Source organism: Miniopterus schreibersii (assembly GCF_964146895.1).
Source record: "Miniopterus schreibersii genome assembly, chromosome: 2".
Lineage (NCBI taxonomy): Eukaryota > Metazoa > Chordata > Mammalia > Chiroptera > Miniopteridae > Miniopterus > Miniopterus schreibersii.
Genome location: NC_138102.1, coordinates 181,186,932 through 181,210,230, shown reverse-complemented (window position 1 = coordinate 181,210,230; position 23,299 = coordinate 181,186,932). Strand labels below are relative to the sequence as shown.

Sequence of the window (23,299 nt, the reverse complement as noted above, 5' to 3'; positions counted from 1 at the left end):
AGGAGGCGAAACAGGCCCAGGGCCGCTTCAAGGTGTCACAGTGAGCAAGGGGCAGAGAGCTGCTCGAGAATCAACTCTGGGTCTCCCGAAGTCCCCACACGGTGTATTATTAGGTGCATCTGATAAGTGAAGAAACTCGGGGTCATTCAGTGGATGTTTACTAGGTGCCTAGTGGGTGCACTGGCAGGACCCGTGGGTCTCCGCCTCCAGTTGTAATTTTCTTCCAACTATAGCTCACTGCATTGAAAAGGGAGACTTCCATGTCCTAGAACCACAGTCTGCACGGTCTAGCCCGGCACTGCCCAATGGAAACAGAATGTGGGCCACATACGTAATTTAGAATTTCTTAGTAGCCATATTTTTAAAAGTAAAAAACAACAACAAATCAGGTGATATTAATTTGAATGATATTTAACTCCAAATGTCTCGAATATGATCATTTTAATGTATAATTAACATATTCGGTTTTGTACTGCTTCATTTTTAAATTAAAAGAAAAAGTTTAGTTTTTCAGTCATTAACCAAATTCCAAGGGCTTACTTGTCACTTGTGGTTAGTGGCTACTGTGATGCACAGGTCTAGCCTTTTCCCACCTTTCTCCCCTTGCTCGCCTCTGCTTAGATGGTGTTTCCCCTCCCCCTTTATCTAATTAACTCCTGCTCTTCCTTCAAGTCTTGGCCCTGCTGACTAGATCAGTGCCGACTATTATGTCACCTTGTAGCACTGTGTATTTCCCTTCGAAGAAGTGGTCAGAGTTGTCATTCACAATTAATATAAGTCGGCTGTTTGACAGAAGGGTCCTGGGTTTGATTCCAGTCAAGGGCATCTGCCTCAGTTGCAGGCTTGATATTGCCCCCCCTCCTGCCCCCCGCCCTCCCAGGGCCTGTGCAGAAGGCAACCAATCAATGTGTCCCTCTCACGTCCATGTTTTTCTCTCTCTCTCCCTCTCTTACTCTCTCTGAAAAAAAAGTAGTAGAAAAATATCCTTGGCTGAGGATTTAAAAAAAATTTTTTTAAAACATGTTAACTTTATTATTATTTTTCAATCCTCACCCTTGGACATGCTTTTATTGATTTGAGAGAGAGAGGAAGGGAGAGAGAGAAACATGAATGTGAGAGTGAAACATGGACTGGTTGCCTCCCGCATGCGCCCTGACTGGGATGGAACCCCCAACCTGGGTGCGTGCCCTAACTGGGATTGAACCTAGGACATTTCGGTGTACGGGATGACACTTCAATCAGCTGAGCCACCCGGGCCAGGGCAAAGCATGTTAACTTTAAACTGGGACATTCCAGTCTTGGTTGCCAGAATATGTGCTCCATGAGGCTAGGAAGTTTTTTTTTCTTCTACTCATCTACCCCCAACACATAGCACAGTGCTGGGTTCAGGGTGGTTATTCAATTGAGTTAGTTCCCTCCCCTGTCCTTTTTTCCTCCTTAAGCACTTGACAGGAAAAACTTACCATGCTTCAGAGAATACTTATCCTAAAATGGTAAGATGAAAAATTAGAAGGGAACAGTGTGTGTATTTTAAACATTGCTCTTAAAAAGCATAATACTCACTTCTCCCATTAGGCATGAGTAGTAATGTTAAGCTAAAGCTAGAGGCTTCGTGACAGGGTCACCCTAAGCCTGGCTTCTCAGAGAATATGTAGTTTGCCAGTCATGCTGGGGAGTGGGTAGGAGGAGAGTGAGAAGCCCTACAATGCACCTGCCTCCTCGCTACCCCCTCTCCCCCCTTGCCTGTTTAGCTAAAGGCTAAGCGCAGGAGGGAGGAAAGAGTATTGACCTGGGCCTGGGCTAGCCCTTCCTGTAATCCAGCTTACTTGGGATAGCCCAAAATGGATAGCCTCTTTGGACTAGAAAGAAGTCTAAAATGGAGACATATTGAGTGAACCTAGTCCCTAAGGAGAAATTTGCCTAATGGAGAAAGCTGTAGAAGCAGGTAATTCCAGGTAGTATTCTAAGTGCTATAAACAGAATTCTAGGTTTCATGGAGAGCAGGTGGTACTAACTGCCTGGAGTAATTCAAGAAGGTTTTCCAAAAGATGCGTGACCTGGGCTGAGCTTTGAGTACAGGGAGCAGCGCATGCAAAGGCACAGAGACACAAAATATAGCATTGCAGGGACCAGAAAGTAGTTCAGTGGGGCAGGCATAATAGGACACACTGCTGAGGAGAAGAGGGCTGAGCAGAAGGCATGAACAGGAGAGGAAAGGAGGCTGTGGTAAAAGGGCACCTTGGTTAATTAAGTTTTCCACCAAATTCTACCTTTTCTCTCTGCTTCCATTATGTCTGAACTTATTGAGGGCAGATCTCCGTGTTTTTACTTCATTATAACCAGCTTCTACCACCAGGCTTTGGGCATGGAAGACCCACAGATGGTAGTGATGAACCAAAAGCAAGGGCCCAGGACTGCAGCCTGCCATAGTGTTCTAAATCCAGGAGGAAGGGAAGTGATGGGGCTAGTTTTCTGAGAAGGAGCAGAAGCCTTGGGGAGATTAGGACCCTCATGCTGAGGAGATGCACACATACCATAGAATCATAGCATCTGAGAGCTGAAAAGCATCTTAGGAACCTCATTCATATCTCAGATTTCCAGGGCAAGCTCAAGGAGGCAAAAAAAGTTTGAGCCCTGGCCAGTGTGGTTCAGTGGTTTGATTCCGGCCAAGGGCATGCACCTCAGTTACAGGCTCAATCCGTGCAGGAGGCAACCAACTGATGTGTCTCTATCACATCGATGCACCTCCCCCCCCCAACCTTCCACTGTCTGAGAAGTAATGGAAAAAGTATCCTCAGGTGAGGGTTAAAAAAAAAGATTTGATTTCATTTCTAATTTGGAAACTTGTTTGCCTTCTCTTTCTACGATTTTTAAATAATATTTTCTTTTCTCTAGCTTACTTTGTTGTAAGAGTACAGTATATAATCCATATAACATACAAAGTATGTGTTAATTGACTGTTGATGTTATTGGTAAAGCTTCCAGTCAACATTAGGCTATCAGTAGTTAATTTCAGTAGTCAAAAGTTGTGTGTGGATTTTCAACTGTCCCCATATTGTTCAAGGGTTAACTGTACAATAGTTTTCATCGGGGCTGGAGGTGGGCATCAGCAGGCAGAAAGAAAAAGTATATATGTCTTGAAATCCTCAGTTGACAATGGGCTTCTCAGACAAAAGCCTTTATTCCATCAGCCCTGCTTGTGTTTTCTAAGATAGCTCTATGCTATTTGTGATTTCCAGGATGCTGATTGAACAGAGAACAAGATCAGAGTGAGAAGTGAGAAGCTTTTAACAGTGGAAACTCACTATCAGTTTACAAGAAGCTGGACAAAGGCTTATTTCAGGAAGATGGATATCATCAATGCCACCACCTTACCAATGGTGCCAGTGGAGGATTCTCGGGCTTTCTCAGGCACAACACAGAATGCGATACAGAATGCCGTGAGGAAGAATCTGGAACACAGTCTGCGCTGTATCCTTCTGTGGTGCTGTTTACAATCAAGACCAAATACACCTGCTGCGGAGGTGTAACCTGTGCCGAGTTTATAACAAGGATGACTCACTAGCTCGTTCCTTCTGCGTTCATTACTTTCTCACTAAGTTCTCCCTAGCCTCTAAAAGAATTTGAGCCTGTGAAGGATTGTTTGACTTGAATTTGTTTTACTAAGATGATCAGAAAGAGCTCAAGAGGAAGAAGTACTGGGGATATTTGTTGAAAGAATGAGGGAGAAGAGAAAAAGCTCATTTTTTTCATTGTCTCCTTTCCCTTTTACTTGCCAAAGGATTACAATTATAGCTGGCAGTTAAAAAGTCAGTGTCAGGCCCTCTACCGTCAGACAAGTGAACTTAAGACCCAATTTAAAAGATTGGTTTTTTTTACTCCAGTTGACCTCACCTCTCCTCACCGGCCAGCCCTTTTGCCTGGCCTCAGAGTTCGCCCTTCTGGCGCCACCCAGGCTCTGCCAGCATCTTACTTCCCTAGGGCTGCCTTCGTTGATCCTCTCACTCCTGACCCTGAACTGCATCCCAGGGACCCACAGAATCCTGGCTCTGGAGCACTTAGAGTTTGTCCAGCAAAGAGCCCTCTCAGGTTATAAATAACCTCAGGTCTTTCCATCTCAGACAGAACTCACTTACCTTCAAGTCATGCTGCTGCCAGTCAAGCTGCCTGTACCCCTCCGTGTCCCCATCTCTCCCTCGCCTCTCAGAAACCCTCCTCCAGATAAGCACCTGTGATCCCATCAGGATCTGTTTCAGGGTCTTGCTTCTCTGGGCCTTTTCTAATGTTCCCTCTTTCCTCTTAATCCCACACTCATACCAGCCTAACTAACCCATTCGATTTGCCACATCCCTCCTTGTCATCTTCATTTGTCAAGTATCCTCCAATTTGTGAGAACACTTGAGGATAATGAAAGAAAGCGTGAGCCTTGCCTTATGTGAAGGTGGTGAGAGGAGTGAGAGGATTATGGGGATTTTACAGAGGATATATCCTAGATCAGTTGAAGCTAAGACAGAAAGAAATTCACACGTAGAGAAGGTAACAAATGGGCTACTGAACTGAGCAGAGATTTCAACAGTGGCAAACAAGGTTGAGATACACTTTGATCCAGCCATCTGTCACCTATAAATCTCTCTTAAAGGAATAATTCAGAATATGGAAACAGAACTCTGTGTGATTATGTGGATTATTTTATAATTGCAAAAAGTTCTGAACAATTTAAATATTCAATAACCAAGAAACAGTTAAGTGTATTAAGGTGCATCCTCTACATGGATTCATATAATGCCATTTAAAATATTAGGAAGATTATTTATGGAAAATGATCATATTAATGAGTGAAAGAGAAGTCATTGTTGTAAAATAGGCATACACTGAGATTATAATTATGTAAAAAATGTGTATGTGAAAAATACTGGAAGGAAATCTCACCAAATCCTAACCAGAGTTATTAGGGTAGTAGCATAATGGACGATTCTTTTTATATTTTTTAAGGTATTTAAAATATAATTTTCATTTATAATTTATAAAGCAACTCATTTAAAACAAGATAAAAGAAGTGTTGAATGTTTGAAAAGAAAAAATTAAGTGGAGAGACAGCACAGAAAGGGAGTGAGTCTCTGTCCTTGCCATCCTGTCTGTGTATAATTACCACCCAGAGAGTTTTCTTAGCGGACTTACCTCCCAGCATGTCTCATTGGCTCCATCCACCAGGTGAACCAAAAGATTGCCGAACTAGATCTAAGCTCCAACCTGTTGGACAACAGCTTGGTGAGTTATGGGTGTTGGGGCTGAGGCCAGGCTTCCAGGAAGGAAGGGCTCTAGAGGCCCTTCCATTTATTTTTAAAGCACATTTGCCCAGTAGAGGTCTCAAAGATATATTTTTAATTAATACATTTTATTTTTAGAGCATATTCGGGTTCACAGCAAAATTGAGCTGAAAGTACAGAGTTGTCGCATACCCAGGTCCCCACACATGCACAACCTCCCATCACCACAGTGGTGCATTTGTTATAACTGAGGAACACAGATTGGTACATCATTGTCACCCAAAGTCCTTCCTTTACATTAGGATTTTCTCTTTGTGCTGTACATTCTGTGAGTTTGGACATATGTGGATCAACTTGCATCTACCTTTGCAGTATTGTACAGAATAGCTTCACTGCCCTAGAAACCCTTTGTGCTCCTGTTCATCCCTTCCTCCCCTGAACTCCTGGCTACCACTGATCTTTTTATGGTCTCCGTGGCTTTGCCTTTTCCAGAATGTCATATAGTTGAAATCATACGGCATGTAGCCTTTTCACACTGGCTTCTTTCACTTAGTAGTATGTGTTTAAGGTTCCTTCCATGTCTTTTCATGGCTCGATAGGTCATTTCTTTTTAGTACTGAATAATAATCCATCGTGTGGATGTACCGCAGTTTACTTATCCAGTCACCTACTGAAGGACGTCATGGTTGCTTCCAGGTTTTGGCAATCATGAGTAAAGTTGCAGTAAACAACCATCTGCAAGGTTTTGTGTGGACATGGTTTTCGGTTCACATGGGTAAATACCAAGGAACATGATTCCTGGACCATATGTTGAGTATATTTAGGTTGTAAGAAACTGTCAAACTGTCTCCCAAAGTGGCACCATTTTTCATTCCTACCAGTAATGAAGGAAAATTCTTGTTGCTCCACATCCTTGTCAGCATTTGGTGGTGTCAGTGCTCTTGATTTTGGCCATTCTAATTGGTATATAATGATATCTCATTGTTTTGATTTGAAATTCTCTAATGATATGGGATAGTAAACATCTTTTCATATGCTTACTAGCCGTCTGTACTTCTTCTTTAGTTAGGTGTCTCTTAAGATCTTTGCCCTATTTTTTAATTGAATTGTTTGTTTTCTTATTGTTGGGTTTTCAGAGTTCTTCGTATATGTTGGATAACAGTCCTTTACCATGTGTGTCTTCTGCAAATATGTTCTCCCAGTTTGTGGCTTGTGTTCTCATTTTCTTGACATTGTCTTTTGCAGAGCAGAAGTTTTTAATTTTAATGAAGTCCAACGATCAATTGTTTCTTTCGTGTCTTTGGTGTTATATCTAAAAAATCATCTCCATACCCAAGGTCATTTAGGTTTTCTCCTATGTCATCTTCTAGGAGTTTTATAGTTTTGCATTTTATATTTAGTCTGTGATCCATTTTGAGCTAATTTTTGTGAAGAGTGTAAGGTCTATGTCTTAGTTCATTTTTTTTGGCACACTATGTCGTTTCAGCACCTTTTGTTGAAAAGACTGTCTTTGCGCCATTGTACTGCCTTTACTCCTTTGTCCAAGTTCAGTGACTATATTTATGTGGATCTATTTCTGGGCTCTCTGTCCATTGATCTATTTGTCTATTCTTGTGGTATTTGTCTATTCTTGTGCCAATACCACAATGTATTGATTACTATAGTTTTATAGTAAGTCTTGAAGTCGAGTATTGTCAGTTCTCCTTCAATATTGTGTTTGCTTTTCTGGGTTTTTTGCCTCTCCATACCAAGGTTAGAGTTAGTTTGTCAACATCCAGAAAGTAACTTGCTGGAATTTTGATTTTACAACAAGCATGTATTTATATGTCACCTCTGTGATTTTTTAATGATAATTTTTAAAACCAGGAAAAAGAATGACACTATCCTCCCAGAAGTAGGTTCTGGTGGCTTTTCAAGACTGCCCAGCATTGGCATACCTCCCTCAAGATGCCTGTCAAAACCAGGATGGGGCTGGCAAGAGCAATCTTGGTCCTCACATGACCTGGAGGAAGGGACCCCTTGCCTATCTTTTCTGCTCCTGTGCCCAGACAGCTGGTCAGATCTGTCAGATGCGGACTGCCTATAGCCACTAGAGCCCATCCCTGGGCTACCCTGCCCAATCTCTTTTGGCCATGGTTTGCCCTGCCCTTTATACACCAGGCCTTGACTGTGTGGCCACTTCTCCTGAGTCAGCACTTATGGCCAGCTTGGTTTCTCTAGCCTCTGTCCTGTCCTACTGGATGGCACCTAGTACAGTGCCAGGAGGGGCATTTCGCAGTTTAGCAAGCAAGCTAGGGCTACAGATACCTCATCATTTCCCCCAACGCTTATGTCCTACCTCTTTGAGGCAGTCCTTTGTGTGACTGTTCGAGCTCACACTTGGTTGAATCTTAAATTGAGCAGTTTAATTGTCCCACAGGTATTGATTTGGCTCTCTGAATAGACTGTAAGTTCCTTGAGAGCAAGAACACAGAATCATACTTCTTTGTTAACTTTGCTATCCGGGCACTGTGGGTACAGGGCTGACAATCAATACAACTTGTTGGGTCACTGACATTCATTTTTCTTTCTTTCCTTTTCAGGGGGTGGGGGGAGGAGAGGAGGAGTCAGAGATCAAGAGAATTTTCTTGAGAGGTCAAGGGTATGATATCAATAATAATAATAGCTTTACTGAACAGTTCTTATGTGATAGCCTCTGTGCTTGTTTTAAGATGCATTAAATACTTTATATCTGGTCCTTGTAAGAAGCCTGAAAGGTAGGTATTACTATCCCCCTTTTACAGAGAAAATAAACAGTAGCTTGTAACCTGTGGAGCCATGATTGGAACTGCTCCAAATCCTGTGCTCCTCAGAGGTGTAGCCCAGAGGTATGGTCAGGAGGAGGAGCATCATGAGAGAGGGCAGGGTTGGGGGACCCGTATTAGTGGTTACACTCAGGGGGTCCAGGTCAGTGGCCACCAAGATCCTACCACCTAGAGGGAAGACAGCAAAGCACTGTCACAAACTTTGCACCGGGCCTTTTGCACACCAACAGGAAAAATGGCCCAGTCCCCCATCCTGCCCTCCACCAAGATTTGCATCAATCCCTAATGTCCCATTTCTTTTTGGTTTTTGAAGGCAATTGAGAGATTTGAGTTGGAGAAGAAGGCCTTAAGAGAGAAAAGTCACGGCAGCTCGGGAGACAGAGGCAAAAATCCTTTCTCATTGCCTTGATGGTGTTTTTGTGGGGTTTGGATTTTTAGTATCTAAAATGCATTCAGTAGGAATCCAGAGTTTCAGATGAGGATATTTTTGTAATCTTCTGAAGGAGCCTTAAATCTGACTTCTTGACATTGGGCAACAAAGGAGGGAAGGACAATACCATTCAGAGACCACTTACTATGTGCCACATTGCACCAGGTGGTTTCAGATTCATTCCCCTGTTAAATCTTCATAATGCCCCAATCTGTGGGCTTGGTGCCATTGACTATGTTTTATAGATGAGGAACAGGCTTGGGGGAAGGGAGAGCTTAATAAGTCAGCAACACGGGTGGGATTTAGTGAGTGTAATAATGTGTCATCAGGCAGTTCAGGTTGAATGAAAAATCACTTATAATTACAGCACAGTGGTGGACACTCCCCACGGTTACTCACATCCCATTTCTCTTCTTCCATTCTTCTGCAGACAAGAGTCAAGGAAAATCACAATATACTTGCAGTGGCTCAGAATCCAAGAATGTCAGATCTTTCACTATTAAAAGGGTAAGGGATCCTGGGCCTGGGCCTGACTGGTTCCTTCATGAAATCGATTTTATTCCTGGGAGTGGGGGAAATAATTGCACCTGGATGGTGATTGTGCACGAAGATCGCAGAATTCCTTTTATAGAGGATCTTAAAGTTTTTAAATAATGCTAGAATTTCTCATAACAGCCTGGAAGGGGTAGGATGGGGAGTCATTTGTCTGTTCATTTGTAGAACGTAGGTGTTTTCCCTTAGAAACAATGAGTTCAGATTCGGCTCACACAAAGCCCCTGTGTCCCACAGCTCCAAGGGGCCGTTCACACAGCAGGGGTAGTCTGTCCCTGTAGAAGCTGAGATTCAGGAGTAATTAGATGACCTGTCCAGATCATGCGTGGCGGATGGCAGAGCCCCACTTCCTGCTCAGATCCTCAGACCCATGGCCAGACTCTCTCTGCCCTCTCTAGCCACTGCCCCAGTTAAGATTCTCCTAAGCCCGCTCTTTAAACTACATAGGTCATATGTATTCAAACCCTTCAATGCTGGGGAATATGAACTACAATATGGTAGTGTTACCCTGTTTTTACTTTTTAGCCTAGGACATTCCCACACAGCATCAAGTCCAACAGCTGAGAGTCAGCATCAAAACTGTCATGTGACCCACGATGGTGGCCAAGTGGATTTAAATGTCCTGCCCAAGGTGGCACAGCTACTAAATGGTGGAGCTGATGTCTGACCCCAGGTTGTCTGACTCAGAGTCGGTGCATTTACTCACTGAGTTCCCCCACTGTCAATGCCATAGCCCAGTTAGAGAGTAACTCAGTCCCTCAAAATGTTTCCAGTAGGTGCCTTTGGGTAACGGTAATTTTTTAACAAATTTTTGTATATTGATTTTTAGAGAGAGAGAGACATCAGTTTGTTGTTTCACTTATTTATGCATTCATTAGTTGCTTCTTGTACACGCCTTAACTGGGGATCGAACCCACCCCTTTGGGCATATTGGGATGATGCTCTAACCAGCTGAGCTACGTGGTCAGGGCTGGGTGATGGTAATTGGTTTCCTTTTTCTACTTTTCTGTACTTTTATATTTTTTTATAGTCATATTTTATTTTTATTCTAAAAATCCACTTAATGATAAATATTAAGAACCAGCCCTGGCCGGTTTTGCAAAGTGGTGAGATCATCGGCCCTCAGACTGAGGGGTCCCGGGGTTCAATTCCAGCCAAGGCATGTACCTCAGTTCAGGCTTGATCCCTGGCCCCGGTCAGGACGAGTTCAGGAGGCAACTAATTGATGTGTCTCTCTGACATCGATGTTTCTCTCTTTCTCTCCCCCCACCCTCTGAAAAGCAATGGAAAAAATATTCTCTGCTGAGGATTAAAAAAAAAAAAAAAAAGTAACCATAAGGATAGTCATATTCATTGATCTAATATTGCCATTTTGAGAAAATCCTACTAAATAAATAACCCAAGGGTAAGGAAAACTATACATTCCAAGTTATAAACTTTTAACAATATAACAGCGGTAATAGTAATTGGAAGTAATTGTAATTAACTGTTAATTAAATTATAGCCCATGTTATTAATAGGATATCTTATTTTAGATGAGAAATTTGAAGACAGTGTAGTAATTTGAAAGATCTAAAGTTAAGTTGACAGAGCAGGACATAAAAGTATGTGTGTGGTGGAAGGAGTGGGGAGGTTAGGGGTGGAAGAGGGCATAGAGGGGATAAATGGTGATGAAAAATAAAATAAAAAGTGTGTATGTGTGTTGTATTGTAAAATGAAGTTTCATATACCATATTTGTATACAAGTGCTCAGAGCCTGAAAGGGAAAGTAGAAATAATGTGAATGGGTGTTTAGTGAGGGGTGCTGGGATCATGAATGTGCCCTCATATTTTTCAACGTTCTACAAGGTTGTTTTATTGTCTTCATGATATAAAGGGGAAGATACTTTATTGTCTTGAACTGTCAAGATGATGCCCCCCATTTTTATATACTGCTTTTTTAAATTTCAGAACACAGCAAATAAAAATCTCCTGGTGGAGCTGTACCAGCACCCACATTTTAACAACTCTATGCCGAATGAGCTTCCGAATGGGGTGGACTTCTGTGACATGGTGGCCAATGTGGTCCAGTCTGAGAAAAACCCCCTTAGTGGCAAGGTAAGAAGGAGCATGCAGCTTACCTCTGTGCCATCCAGCCGTGCACCTGGCTATACCCCAACTTTACAACTACCCCTGTGGCAGACACAGCTGTCCCTGATTTACACCCCAGGAAACAGGGCATTTGAATAAGTCGCTGAGGGCCACACTGTTTGCAAGTGACTTAGCTGAGATAGACCCCAAGGCCACATTCCCTCCAAATCCTAGATTCTGTCTACCAGAGCAATGGGCCCCAGATCTTTTTAAAAATTTTTCTATTTATTTATTTATTTATTTATTTATTTATTTATTTATTTATTTATTTATTTAATTTATCTTTATTGTTGAGAGTATTACAGCTGTCCCATTTTCCCCTCCAATTGACCCCTTCCACTTCGCTCCCACCCCCTCCCCAGGCCTTCACCCTGTTATTGACTGTGTCCATGGGTTATGCATATATGCATATAACTTCTTTGGTTAATCTCTTCTCACTCTCCACCCCTCTTCCCTTTCCTCTGAAATATGATCGTCTGTTGCATGTGTCAATGTCTCTGGATCTATTTAGTTTGTCAGATTCTTTTGTTCATTAGCTTCTTAAAGAAGACCCTTCAACTTTTCCTATAGTGCTGGTCTGGTGGTGATGAATTCCTTTAGCTTTTTCTTATCTGTGAAGCTCTTTATTTGACCTTCAATTCTAAATGATAGCTTTGCTGGGTAGAGCAATCTTGGTTGTAGTTCCATATTTTTTATCACTTTGAATATTTCTTGCCACTCCCTTCTGGCCTGCAAAGTTTCTGTTGAGAAATCAGCTGACAGTCGTATGGGTGCTCCTTTGTAGGTAACTAACTGCCTTTCTCTTGCTGCTTTTAAGATTCTCTTTGTCTTTAACCTTTGGCATTTTAATTATAATGTGTCTTGCTGTGGGCCTCTTTGGGTTCCTCTTGTTTGGGACCCTCTGTGCTTCCTGGACTTGTAAGTCGATTTCTTTCCCCAGGTAGGGGAAGTTTTCTGTAATTATTTTTTCAAATAGGTTTTCAATTTCTTGGTCTCTTTCTTCCCCTTCTGGCACCCCAATAATACGAATGTTGGGCCTCTTGAAATTGTCCCAGAGGCTCCTTATACTATCTTCATATTTCTGGATTCTTTTTTCTTTTTGCTCTTCTGGTTGGGTGTTTTTTGTTTCCTCATGTTCCAAGTTGCTGATTTGATTCTCAGCGTCCTCTACTCTACTGTTGATTACCCGCAAATTATTCTTCATTTCAGTTCCTGTAGCCTTCATTTCAAATTGGTACTTTATTATGTTATCAATTTTCTCAGTTATTTCCCTAAGAGTCTGCTTAAACATCCTTATAAACAAAATTCTGAACTCCGTATCTGTTAGCTTGCTTGGATCTATTTCATTTAGTTCCTCTTCTAGAGATTTCTTCTGTTCTTTCCTTTGTGACATGTTTCTTTGCCTCTATATTTTGGCTGTTTCCAGGTGTTTGTTTCTATGTATTAGGTAGAGCTGCTATGTTTCCTGGAATTTGTAGAGTGGCTTTGTGTAGTAGGTGTCCTGTAGGGTCCAGTGGCTCAGCCTCCCCAGTCACCTGAGCTGGGCCTTCTAGGTGCTCCCCTGTGTGGGCTGTGTGCACTGTCCTGTTGTAGTTGAGCCTTGGTTGCTGTCGGTGTCCCTGGGAGAAATTGACCCCCAGGCCAATCAGCTGTGAGGACCAGCTGCAACTACAGCCAGAGAGCTGCTGTGCTGGAGACACCCCTATGGAGCAGGATTTATTTCAGTGGAGCTTTGGTGTTCACCAAGTGCGCCCCTTGAGTGTCACTCGTGGATGTGGTAGGGTTGTAATCCAGCGTGGTCGAGTCTGACCACCAGGTGCACTGTCTCTGGGGCCTCCCGGGAGGTGCAAAGTCAGCCTCTGCCGGTGCCTTGCCCAGGGCCACCCAGCATGAGCTACACAGCAAACCGTAGTTGGCTGCTACTTGTGCTGGGCTTGGCGTTGTCCAGGAGAGGCCAAGCTATGAGCCAGTGCAGGCTGCCACTAGGGCCAGGCCTGGGGCCGCTTTTCAAGCTATATGGGGCCCGCTGCTGCTTGTTTGAGAGATTTTAGGAAAGTCCTAAGCATGAGACTTGAGAGGCCACTTGCACAGAAAAGCCCCTGGAAATGGCCTCGATGAGCTGCAGGTGGGGAGGGGCGGGGCCTCCGGGAACCACGGGGCGGGGCCAAAGGTGTGAGTCAGGTGCTGGCAATTCAAATGTGGCGCCTGCCCTCCCAGCTGTGTTCGGGGAGGACTCGCCAAAGAAGCAGTGGCCTCTGCCAGCCCTTCTGCCTGGGAGGAAGCCGCCCTCCACCTCTCGCCCCAACTTCAGGCAGGTTAGTTCCTCCCCGAGTGTCCCAGGTCCTTTCAAGCTGTTGCCCGGCGCTGGGCTCAGAGGGAGCGTCCGAGTGAGTCCGCGCCGCGCCCTTTAAGGGGAGCTGCTGGGGCTCCCGCAGCCTCTGAGACCCTCAGCAACAGTCCCCGCTGGTTTCACGGCCCGGAGTTGTGGGGACGTCTCTTCCCAGCCCTGGAGCCCTGGGCTGGGGGCCTGCTGTGGGGCTGGGACCCCTCGCTCCTCCAGGAAACCCTCATGGCTGAGATTCCCTCCCGGATTTAACCCGCGGCACTGGGTGTGTGCCGAGGCGAGTCTCCAGTTCAGCCCCGATCCGCCCGCGTCTCTGCCCCTCCTACTGGTCTCTGGATGCTTCTTCAGTTCCCTGGTTGTAGGGCTTCTGTTTATCCAGATTTCAGGAGGTTCTGAGTGATGGTGGTGGTTCTATATTTTAGTTATAATTTTGATGTGGTTGCGGGAGGCAGTGGGTGCAGCTGTTACCTACACCACCATCTTTTTTCTACCCCCCAGATCATTTTGATCATGTATTCCATTAGCAAAAAATGTTGAGTACACACTCTCATGATATATGCTTTTTAAAATACGATATACATGTTCTGTTGTCCATTACTACACTGTGTATCAGCAACAAAAATAATGTGAATTTTGTTTCTTTTCAAGTATTTCTGTTCAGGTAGAGATTTAGAGAAGTTTCTCTCTTCTCCTTCTCTAAGAGCCATATGGCTGGATAGCTTCTGGTGGATCTTTCATGAAAGGTACCAGGTAAATGCAAATCTGATTGCTTCTCTCCCTTGCTTATGTCATTTTCCTATGGCACAAATCCTGACCTCTTCACATGGGCCATAAGCCCTCTGATTCCATGGGCTGCCTCTGCAGCCTCATTCATCACCCCACCCCTTCCCCACCCATGCCTTGCCCTTATACCCTGTGCTTTGGTCACTACCCTAATGTCTTGCAGCTACCGCGAGCTTTAGTAACTATTTCCTGTCACATGGCTGGTCAAGGGCAGAGCCAAGAGGAAAGTCAGGACCTCCTGGTCCAGAGTTAGGGTGCTTTCTTCAACACTCTGTCCCTCTGTGCATGTGTTATAAATCCTATAAAATTACTGTACATAATTAATGAGCTTAAATATCTTGAGAATGAGATTCCTAAGAATGAGAGAAATTATCATTTAAGAATCTCAGCCCTTGGCTGTTTCAACAAGGGACTCTTATAATTCCTTCTCTATTTTTATTCCCCTTAGCCAAATAAAGAGGTCCAGAATAAGCTATTCGACCGGATATCCCTTCACTACGCCTTTCTTTTGTTTCATGAATCCAGGTCCCAGCATGAAGAGGCTATTTTAAAAGTGAGTATCAACCACTGTTTAGAAAAAAAAAAAAATCACCTGAGATAGCTGTTCCCTTCTAATTCTGATGGAATGCCCTTAACTTTCTTTCCATAGGGGAGTAATTAGTAAGTTGTTATGTATTCATACACTGACTTGTAATGTAGCAGTTACAAAAATGAGGTAGGTCATGTATGCAGGATGGGGCAAAAGCAGGTTTACAGTTGTTTGAGTGGAAAATAGTACAATAATTAATAAATAATAATAGAAGAATAAATGTTTCAGTGCATACTCACAACTGTAAACCTACTTTCCCCCACCCTGTACTGATTGGGAAAGATATAATGATATGTCTTAAGTGAAAAAAACAGCAATTTATACAATTCTGTGTTAAAAATATATATGCATATGTATATATACTTATGTGTACCTATGAACAGAAAAAAATCTGGAAAAATATTTACCAAACTCTTAGCAATGGTTATATTCTGGGAAATAAGGTTATAAGAGACTTTCTTTTCTACTCTGTATATTTCTGTAGTATTTAAATAAGCAATAATTTGAAAATTAAAAGTAGAACATACATATTTACTTTTTATATATGAGTATATGTATATATGTACTAAATGAGTTGCTAGAAGAAAATATAAATGAATATTTACCTGATTTGGGGGTGGGGGAGGACTTTATATTTATTTAAATTTTTTTTTTTCTTCTTTTTTTTAAATATGTCTTTATTGATTTCAGAGAGAGGAAGGGAGAGGGAGAGAGAGAGATAGAAACATCAGTGATGAGTCATTGATCGGCTGCCTCCATGTCCCCAACTGGGGATCGAGCCCGAAACCTGGGCTTGTGCCCTGACCTGGAATCGAACCTCGAACTTGTGGATCATAGGTTGATGCTCAAACACTGTGCCACGCTGGCTGGGTGGGGGAGGACTTTTTAAATATGACCCCAAATAACCGTAAAGGAAAAGACTGATTGATTTAATTACATGCATTTAAAAAAATTACTGCAAAGTTAAAAGGCAAATGAGAAACTATGTAAAAATACCAGTGCCATATATGTCACACAACATAAATTCTTATAAATCATTAAGAAAGAAATGAAACACCTCATAGACCAATGAAAAAAGTACATAAACTAGAAATTCACCGGGGAAGAAATACAAATGGGAAAAAATTCATCCTTCATAATAAAAAATATGAATTAAAACAATAATAACTCAATACGCTTTTTTACCGGTTAGCGTAGATTAAAAGAATATAGGGTCCGGCCGGTGTGGTTCAGCAGTAGAGAGGAGCTGGAGGAGGGGTTGGTGGCCTAGCATAGCATGATGTTTGAGAAGTGCTCCCCAGATAGGGGAAGGAGTCCACCGAGACTTCGGGCACTGCAGACTGAAATTGCTCTGCTTATAACCAGAAAGGCAGCATGGTATCAGGTCGACAATTTTATCACAGGACCTTTCTGATGTCAGGGGCTCTTTTCTGGGTGTAGAAATGTCCAGAATGTTGCCTGAGCTCTGCTTGCCCCCCAGAGGTTGCCATCACTTCTGAGTAAAGCCCTGTACACCAGCTTCTGTTGCTGCTTCCCACAGTCCTGGTTCAACACAAATGAATTCAAGTCTGATATCTGTAACACCATGAGCCTGTGGATTTCAGGTAAGAGGTGGCTGCTTTCTACTGGGGAAAGCAGTTCTGGAAATACCTTTTCCACCTGAGTATGCTATCTGCCATCACACTCCTTCATTGAGGCAGTTGTCCTTTTCTCTCCTTGGCATTAAAGAAAGGAAAGTGTACAGTTAGAGCCAAAAGTACCAATTTTCCTGCTTCCTCAAAACAGTTTTGATACATTCCTTTTTGTGTCCAGCTGCATCTGCAGGTAGCAGGTTTGAGCACAGCCCATTTGCTGTGCAGAAGTTAACCTTGTGCTGTGAGCTGATGGACCCAGAACTCAGGAACCCAAAAGAGTATGCCAGTTAGAGCATCCCACCCTTCTACACTCCCTCCCCATGTAATGGCAGGTGGCCCAACTGTGTAGTCTCCCTCCATCTGCAGCACACAAAATGCCAGTGTGTTGTTTGCTTTTCAACTGTTTTCTGTCTCCTTCCCCCCTTCCCCCATCTCAACTCAGACTTTTAAAAAATTTTTTCAGATATGTTTTTATTGATTTTTTTTAAATCCTCACTCAAGGATATTTTTCCATTGCTTTTCAGAGAGTAGAAGGGGGAGAGGGAGAGAGAGAAACATTGATGTGAGAGAGACCCAGCGATTGGTTGCCTCCTGCACATGCCCTGACTGGGGCTGGGCATCGAGACTGCACCTGAGGTGCGTGCTCTTGGCCAGGATCGAATCTGGGACCCTTCAGTCCATGGGCCGATGCTCTAACCACTGAGTCAAACCGACTAGGGCTGTTTTTATTGATTTGAGAGAGAGAAAAAGGGAGAGGGGGAGAGAGAAACACCCATCGACTGCCTGCTGCACTCCCCCTACTGGGGATCAAACCCACAGCCTAGGCATGTGCCCTGACCTGGAATGGAACTGGCAACACCTCCATGCACGGGATGACACTCAACCAACTGACACCAGCCAGGGCTTAACCCAGACATTTTTAAGGTCACTAAAAGCTACCATTTATTGAGAGGTTCCTGTGTCCTAGGTACTCTGCTAAGTAAGCACTTTTTACATATACTGCTGTATTGGCGGTCTCCAGGATTACTCCCACATTAGGAGATTTTGCTATGAGAGCTCACAGGTGCATTCATAGCTAAGATTTATTAGAACAATGTGGTAAGGATACACAGCCAGATCGTAGGGGAGAAGACTGGCAGAGTTGTGAGGAGTTTCTGTGCAGGCTTCCTTGTGCTCTCTCACTCCCATGAGGAGTTATGCAGAACCCTCTCCTTCTGCAACAAAAATGTAGCAACATGTGTGTGATGTTTCTGCCCAGAATCCCACTAGAGAAACAGCAACAAGGTTTTGGGGAGCTGGTAATATAGACACTTCTGTCTACATGTACCCAAAACCCAGAAGAGCAGGTGTTCAGCATAAAGCACACTGTTTTAAAAGCAGTCTTGGCACAGTGAACCACTCTTATCCACTGGGGAAAATGTTTATTGAGATGTAATTGACATATAACATTGTGTAAGTTTAAGGTACAATGTGATGATTTGATACACGTAGGTATTGCTAAATGTTTACCATAACAAGGTTAACTAACACATCCTTCACCTTACATAAGTCACATTTTCTGTAGTTGTCATGATGAAAACATTGAGGATTTACTCTCATAGAAACTTTGAAGTAGACAATATGGTATTGTTAACTATAGTCACCATGCTGTACATCAAATCCTAAGAACTTGTTCCTCTCATAACTGGAAGTTTGTACCCTTTGACCAACAGCTCCCCATTTCCCCCACCCAGATTCTAAACATAAGTGAAATCATACAGTATTTGTCTTGGTCTGACTTATTTCACTTAGCATAATGTCCTCAAGGTCTGTCCATGTTGTCACAAATGGCATGATTTTCTTCTTTTCATGACTGAATAATATTCCATTGTGTGTATATTCCACATTTTCTTTACCCATTCATTGGTCAGTGAACACTTAGGTTCCATGTGTTGGCTATGGTAAATAGTGCTGCAAGGAGCATGGGAGTGCAGACATCTCTTCAAGATAGTAATTTTATTTCCTTTGGGTGTGTATCCAGAAGTGAGATGCCTGGATTATATGGTAATTCTATTTTTAATTTTTTTAGGAACTTCCATACTGTTTTCCCTAATGGTTGTGCCAATTTACATTCTCACCAACAATTCACAAAAGTTCCCTTTTTTCCACATCCTAGACAGCATTTGTTATTTCTTGTCTTTTTTATGATAGCCACTCTAATGGGTATAAGGTGACATCTAATGGGTGTGGTTTTGATTTATGTTTCCTTGATGATTAGTGATGTTGAGCACTTTGGCATGTACTTATTGGCCATTTTATGTTTTGGAAAAATGTCTATTCATGCCCCCTGTCCATTTCCTAATTGGATTGTTTATTTTGCTGTTGAGTTGTTTGAGTTCTTTTATACTTTAAATATTAACCCCTCATCAGATATATGATTTGCAAATATTTTCTCCTATTCAGTAGGTTGCCTTTTCATTTTGTTGTTTCTTTGCTATGTGGAAGCTTTTTAGTTGGATATAGTCCCACTTGTTTATTTTTGCCTTTGTGCTTTTGGTGTAATGCCAAAAAAAAAAAAAAAAGGAAAATTCATTGCCAGGATTAATGTCAAAGAGCTTTCCTCCTAGGTTTTATTCCAGGAGTTTTATGGTTTTAGGTCTTACACTTTAGTCTTCAATCCATTTTGAATTGACTTTTGTAAGTGGTGTAAGATAGGGATTCAGTTTAATTTTTTTGCATCTGAATATCCAGTTTTCCCAGCACCATTTTTTTAAAGAGACTATTATTTCCCCATTGAGTATTCTTGGCTCCCTTTTCCAATAATAGTTGACTCTGTATGTGTGGGTTTACTTCTAGGCTTTCAATTCTGTTTCATTGATCTATATGTCTGTTTTTGGTTATGCCAGTACCATACTGTTTTGATTTCTATAGCTTTGTAATATAGTTTAAAATCAGAGTTGTGATGCCTCCAGCTTTGTTCTTTTCAAGATTGTTTTAGCTGTTCAGGGTCTTTTGTGGATCCATACAAATTTTAGGATGGTTTCTTCCTATTTCTGTGAAAAATGCCTTTGGAATTTTTATAGAGATTGCATTGAATCTATAGATGGATTTGGGTAGTATGCACATTTTAACAATATTAATTCTCCTGATCCATGAACATGGGATATCTTTCTATTTATTTGTGTCTTCAGTTTCTTTCATCAGTGTCTTACAGTTTTCCATGTATAGATATTTTAATTCCGTGACTAAATTTATTCCTAAGTATTTTATTGTTTTTAATGTTATTGTAAGTGGGGTTGTTTTATTTGTTTCTTTTTTAGATAGTTCTTTGTTAGTGTTTAAAAACACAATTGATCTTTGTGTGTTGATTTTGTATCCTGCAACTTTACTGAATTCATTTATTAGTTCTAACAGTTTTCGAGGGTTTTCTATATATAATACCAAGTCATCAGCAAAAAGAGACAATTTTACTTCTTCCTTTCTGATTTGGATATCTTTTATTTCTTCTTCTTGCCTAATTGCTCTGGCTAGGACTTCTAGTACTATGTTGAATAGGAGTGGTGAGAGTGGGTACCTTAGTTTTGTTCCTGATCTTAGATGAAAATATTTCAACCTTTCACTGTTGAGTATGATGTAGCTGTGGGCTTGTCATATATGGCCTTTATTATGTTGAGATATGTTCCTTCTATACCCACTTTTTTTAGAGTTTTTATCATGAAAGGATGTTGAATTTTGTCAGAGGATTTTTTGCATTTATTGAGATGAACATATTTTATTTCACTTTTCATTCTATTAATATGATGTATCACATTTATTGATTTGTGTATATCATACTATCCTTGCATCACAAGGATAAATCCCACTTCATCATGGTGTATGATCCCTTTAATGTGTTGTTGAATTCTGTTTGCTAGTATTTTGTTGGTAATTTTTTCTTCTATATTCATCAGGGATATTGGCCTGCAATTTTCTTTTCTTATGGTATCCTTATCTGGCTTTGGTATCAGGATATTGCTAGTCTTCTACAATGGGTTGGGGAGTATTCTCTCCTCTTCAATTTTTTTGGAAGAACTTGAGAAGGATTGAAGTTAATTCTTTAAATTTTATTAGAATTTATCTGTGAAGCCATCTGGTCTTGGGCTTTTCTTGTTGGGGGTGAGGGGTTTGATTACTGACTCAATCTCCTTACTCATTTGTCTGTTCAGGTTTCCTATTTCTTCCATGATTTAGTCTTGGTAGGATGTATGTTTCTAGGAATTTATCCATTTCTTCTAGGCAGTTAGGAAAAGTTTCATATCAGTACAAGGAGATGTTTACTAGCCAAGGTCTCAGATGCCATCTAAGGGCCAATCTTGCAAGCAAGCCCTTCTAAGGACAATAGTCTACTATATTATCTCTTTTCTATATACCTGTTTAATCCTCTTAACATATGCAGGATCAAAGAAATTCAACAGCAAACAAATTGGGGAGCAGTCATTAAGATCCAGGCATTCAGGTTCAGTACCATGGGAGAGCCAGGTCTCTGATATGCAGCTCTGCCTCCTGTTCTCTGACTCTTTCTGTCCCTCCTTCCTATTCCCCTTTTTGTCCAAGGCTGTGCCTCCTTTTCTTGACACATCCCCAGTAACAAACCTCCTTTCTACTTGCTTTGTCCAACAGAGACAACAGCTTTGCATAGAGCTTCAAATTTCTCAATCCTTGGTCTTTTCTTTCCTAAACCAAAGAACCGAGGGAGACAGTGGAGTCCCTCTAATGCATGAGGGTTCAGGTTCCAAGAAACCAAGACTCTGAAATACATGGTTTCCTTAAAAGAAAAGCATTAGTCCTGTAAACATCACCATCAAATACTAGGGTGAACCCATTTCTGGTACTTAGCTAAGTGTGATAATATGTTGAACAAAATTTACTAAGTACCTATTTATTATGTTCCAGGTCCAATACTAAGCCCTGGAGATGGAAAGATAAATAAGACCTGCCCTCAGAGAGCTCAAAATCTAATAGAAGCAGAGGAGATAGGAAAACAAAGAATTACAATGCTTTCACATCTGTTTAGCAAGTCACAGGTTCATTCGTCTGTGGTGTGATCTGATCCTCACAGCCATGCTGTCAGGAAGGAAGGGTGGGCATCACCACCTGCATTTTCCAGTTGAAGAAACCAAAGCCTCTTAGAGAGGAAGTCACACCCAAGACCACAAGGCTGGTGTGGGATAGGAATAATGCTTGCTGGAAGCCCAGCCTCCCCAGGACCAGCAGGGGGCATCTCAGAGGGCTCTGCCTTCTGTTTTAAAATACATATGTTTTTATTGATTTTAGAGAGAGGAAGGGAGAAAGAGAGAGAAACAACAATGAGAGAGAAACATCAACATCAATTGGCTGCCTCCTGCACACCCCCTGCTGGGGATCCAGCCCACAACCCAGGCATGTGCCCTGACCTGGAATCAAATTTGCAACTCTTGGTGCATGGGTCAACCCTCAACTACTGAGCTACACCTGCAGGGCTTCATTATCACTTTTGACTTCCTGTTAGGTATATCTCCTTGCCCACAGAGCTATGACAGTTGGGACTACTCAAAACTGGATCCAGAGAGGTTCTGGAGAGAAGAGTTAATGTTGCGGAGAGCAACACTGATAAAGGGTAAGGTACCAATTATGGACTTCTTTCCCCTTTGCCCAGGTCACGCCCAGCCACCATCTCAATGGGGCACAGAAAGGCGTTAGTATTGAAATCCTCAGGCCAGGTTCTCTCTCTTGTATCCCCAAACTAGCCACCAAAATGACTGTTAATTTATGAACCATAGTTGGAGTCAGCACAGCATAACTTCAGGAGGGCGGTATTTTATATTATAATAGATGCCAGTTATCGAGCGTCTGCTGTGTGCCAGGCACCGTGCTCAGCTCTTCTTCCTTCTTATTCAGTCCTCACAACAATGAGCCAAAGTACACACTAAATCCACACATAGGGACACTAGAGTTCAGAGAAGCAACTTCCCCAAGGCCAACTTTCTTGTTGCATTCAACAGACACGTAAAGAGCACCGTGTGCCAGGCACTGTGCTATATAAATACTGGGATCACGTGTAGAGGCAAGCACAGTCCCCGCCGTGCCGTCTAATGGGAAATACAGGCAACACAATTATACTGCAGTGGATTGGGCGCTATGACGGGGAATACAGGTGCTGAGAAGCATGGGAAGGGGTACCCAGTCCAGCCCTGAGAGGGTCAAGAAGGAGCGGGTAGGCTGAGATTCAAAGGATGTGTGTTTTAGGCTGGTAAGGGGGAGGACTGCTGTTCCAGACAGAACAGGAGGCATGAGGGGAACAGAGAGGCATTCATTCCTTAAGGCAGCAGTGGGAGGATTGTGATGGATAACCAGCCTGTGGGTGCCTCAAGCAGGATTCAAACTCAGGACTGCAGTGTGGTCCAGGAGCCGGCAGCATCAGCATCTCTAGATGGACTGAATCAGATGCAGTTCACCAAGATCCGCAGTGATCTATAAACATGTTCGTTTGAGAAGCCCTGGTGCAGGGCACAGGGAAGAGAACACCTGACAGTCTGAGAAAGGAGTGTGGCTGCGGTGACCCTGGCAGGCAGAACAGCCCCCGCTTATTCGGAGCCAGGTGCTTCTGTGCTACTTTTCTACATGTTTGCAGTTATTGATCCACTTAATAGGTTTGCTTTCTCAGCTGTCATCATGGACACACAGGAATTTCAAAGTGAAAAAAATCTAACCTGCAAAAAAATTGCCTTCAAATTTAATGAGTTTCAGTGAATACTAAATTTAGCACCTT

The 23,299-nt window shown here is 42.4% G+C and overlaps 1 protein-coding gene across 2 annotated transcripts in view; it reads left to right on the top strand.

Moving 5' to 3' along the window:
• The first annotated feature begins 3,394 nt into the window (after positions 1-3,394).
• Positions 3,395-23,299, top strand: part of FAM227A (family with sequence similarity 227 member A) — a 41,203-nt gene continuing 21,298 nt past the window's right edge. The window contains exons 1-8 of one of the 2 annotated variants that reach the window (XM_081129658.1): positions 3,395-3,471; positions 5,186-5,268; positions 8,932-9,008; positions 11,004-11,150; positions 14,176-14,277; positions 14,759-14,863; positions 16,380-16,503; positions 22,040-22,147. In XM_081129658.1, coding sequence (XP_080985784.1) covers positions 5,187-5,268; positions 8,932-9,008; positions 11,004-11,150; positions 14,176-14,277; positions 14,759-14,863; positions 16,380-16,503; positions 22,040-22,147 — 745 coding nt within the window. In that variant the 5' untranslated portion in view covers positions 3,395-3,471; position 5,186. Of the gene's footprint in view, positions 3,472-5,185; positions 5,269-8,931; positions 9,009-11,003; positions 11,151-14,175; positions 14,278-14,758; positions 14,864-16,379; positions 16,504-20,660; positions 22,148-23,299 lie in introns of those variants that run through there. The other variant, XM_081129659.1, reaches the window with a different exon arrangement.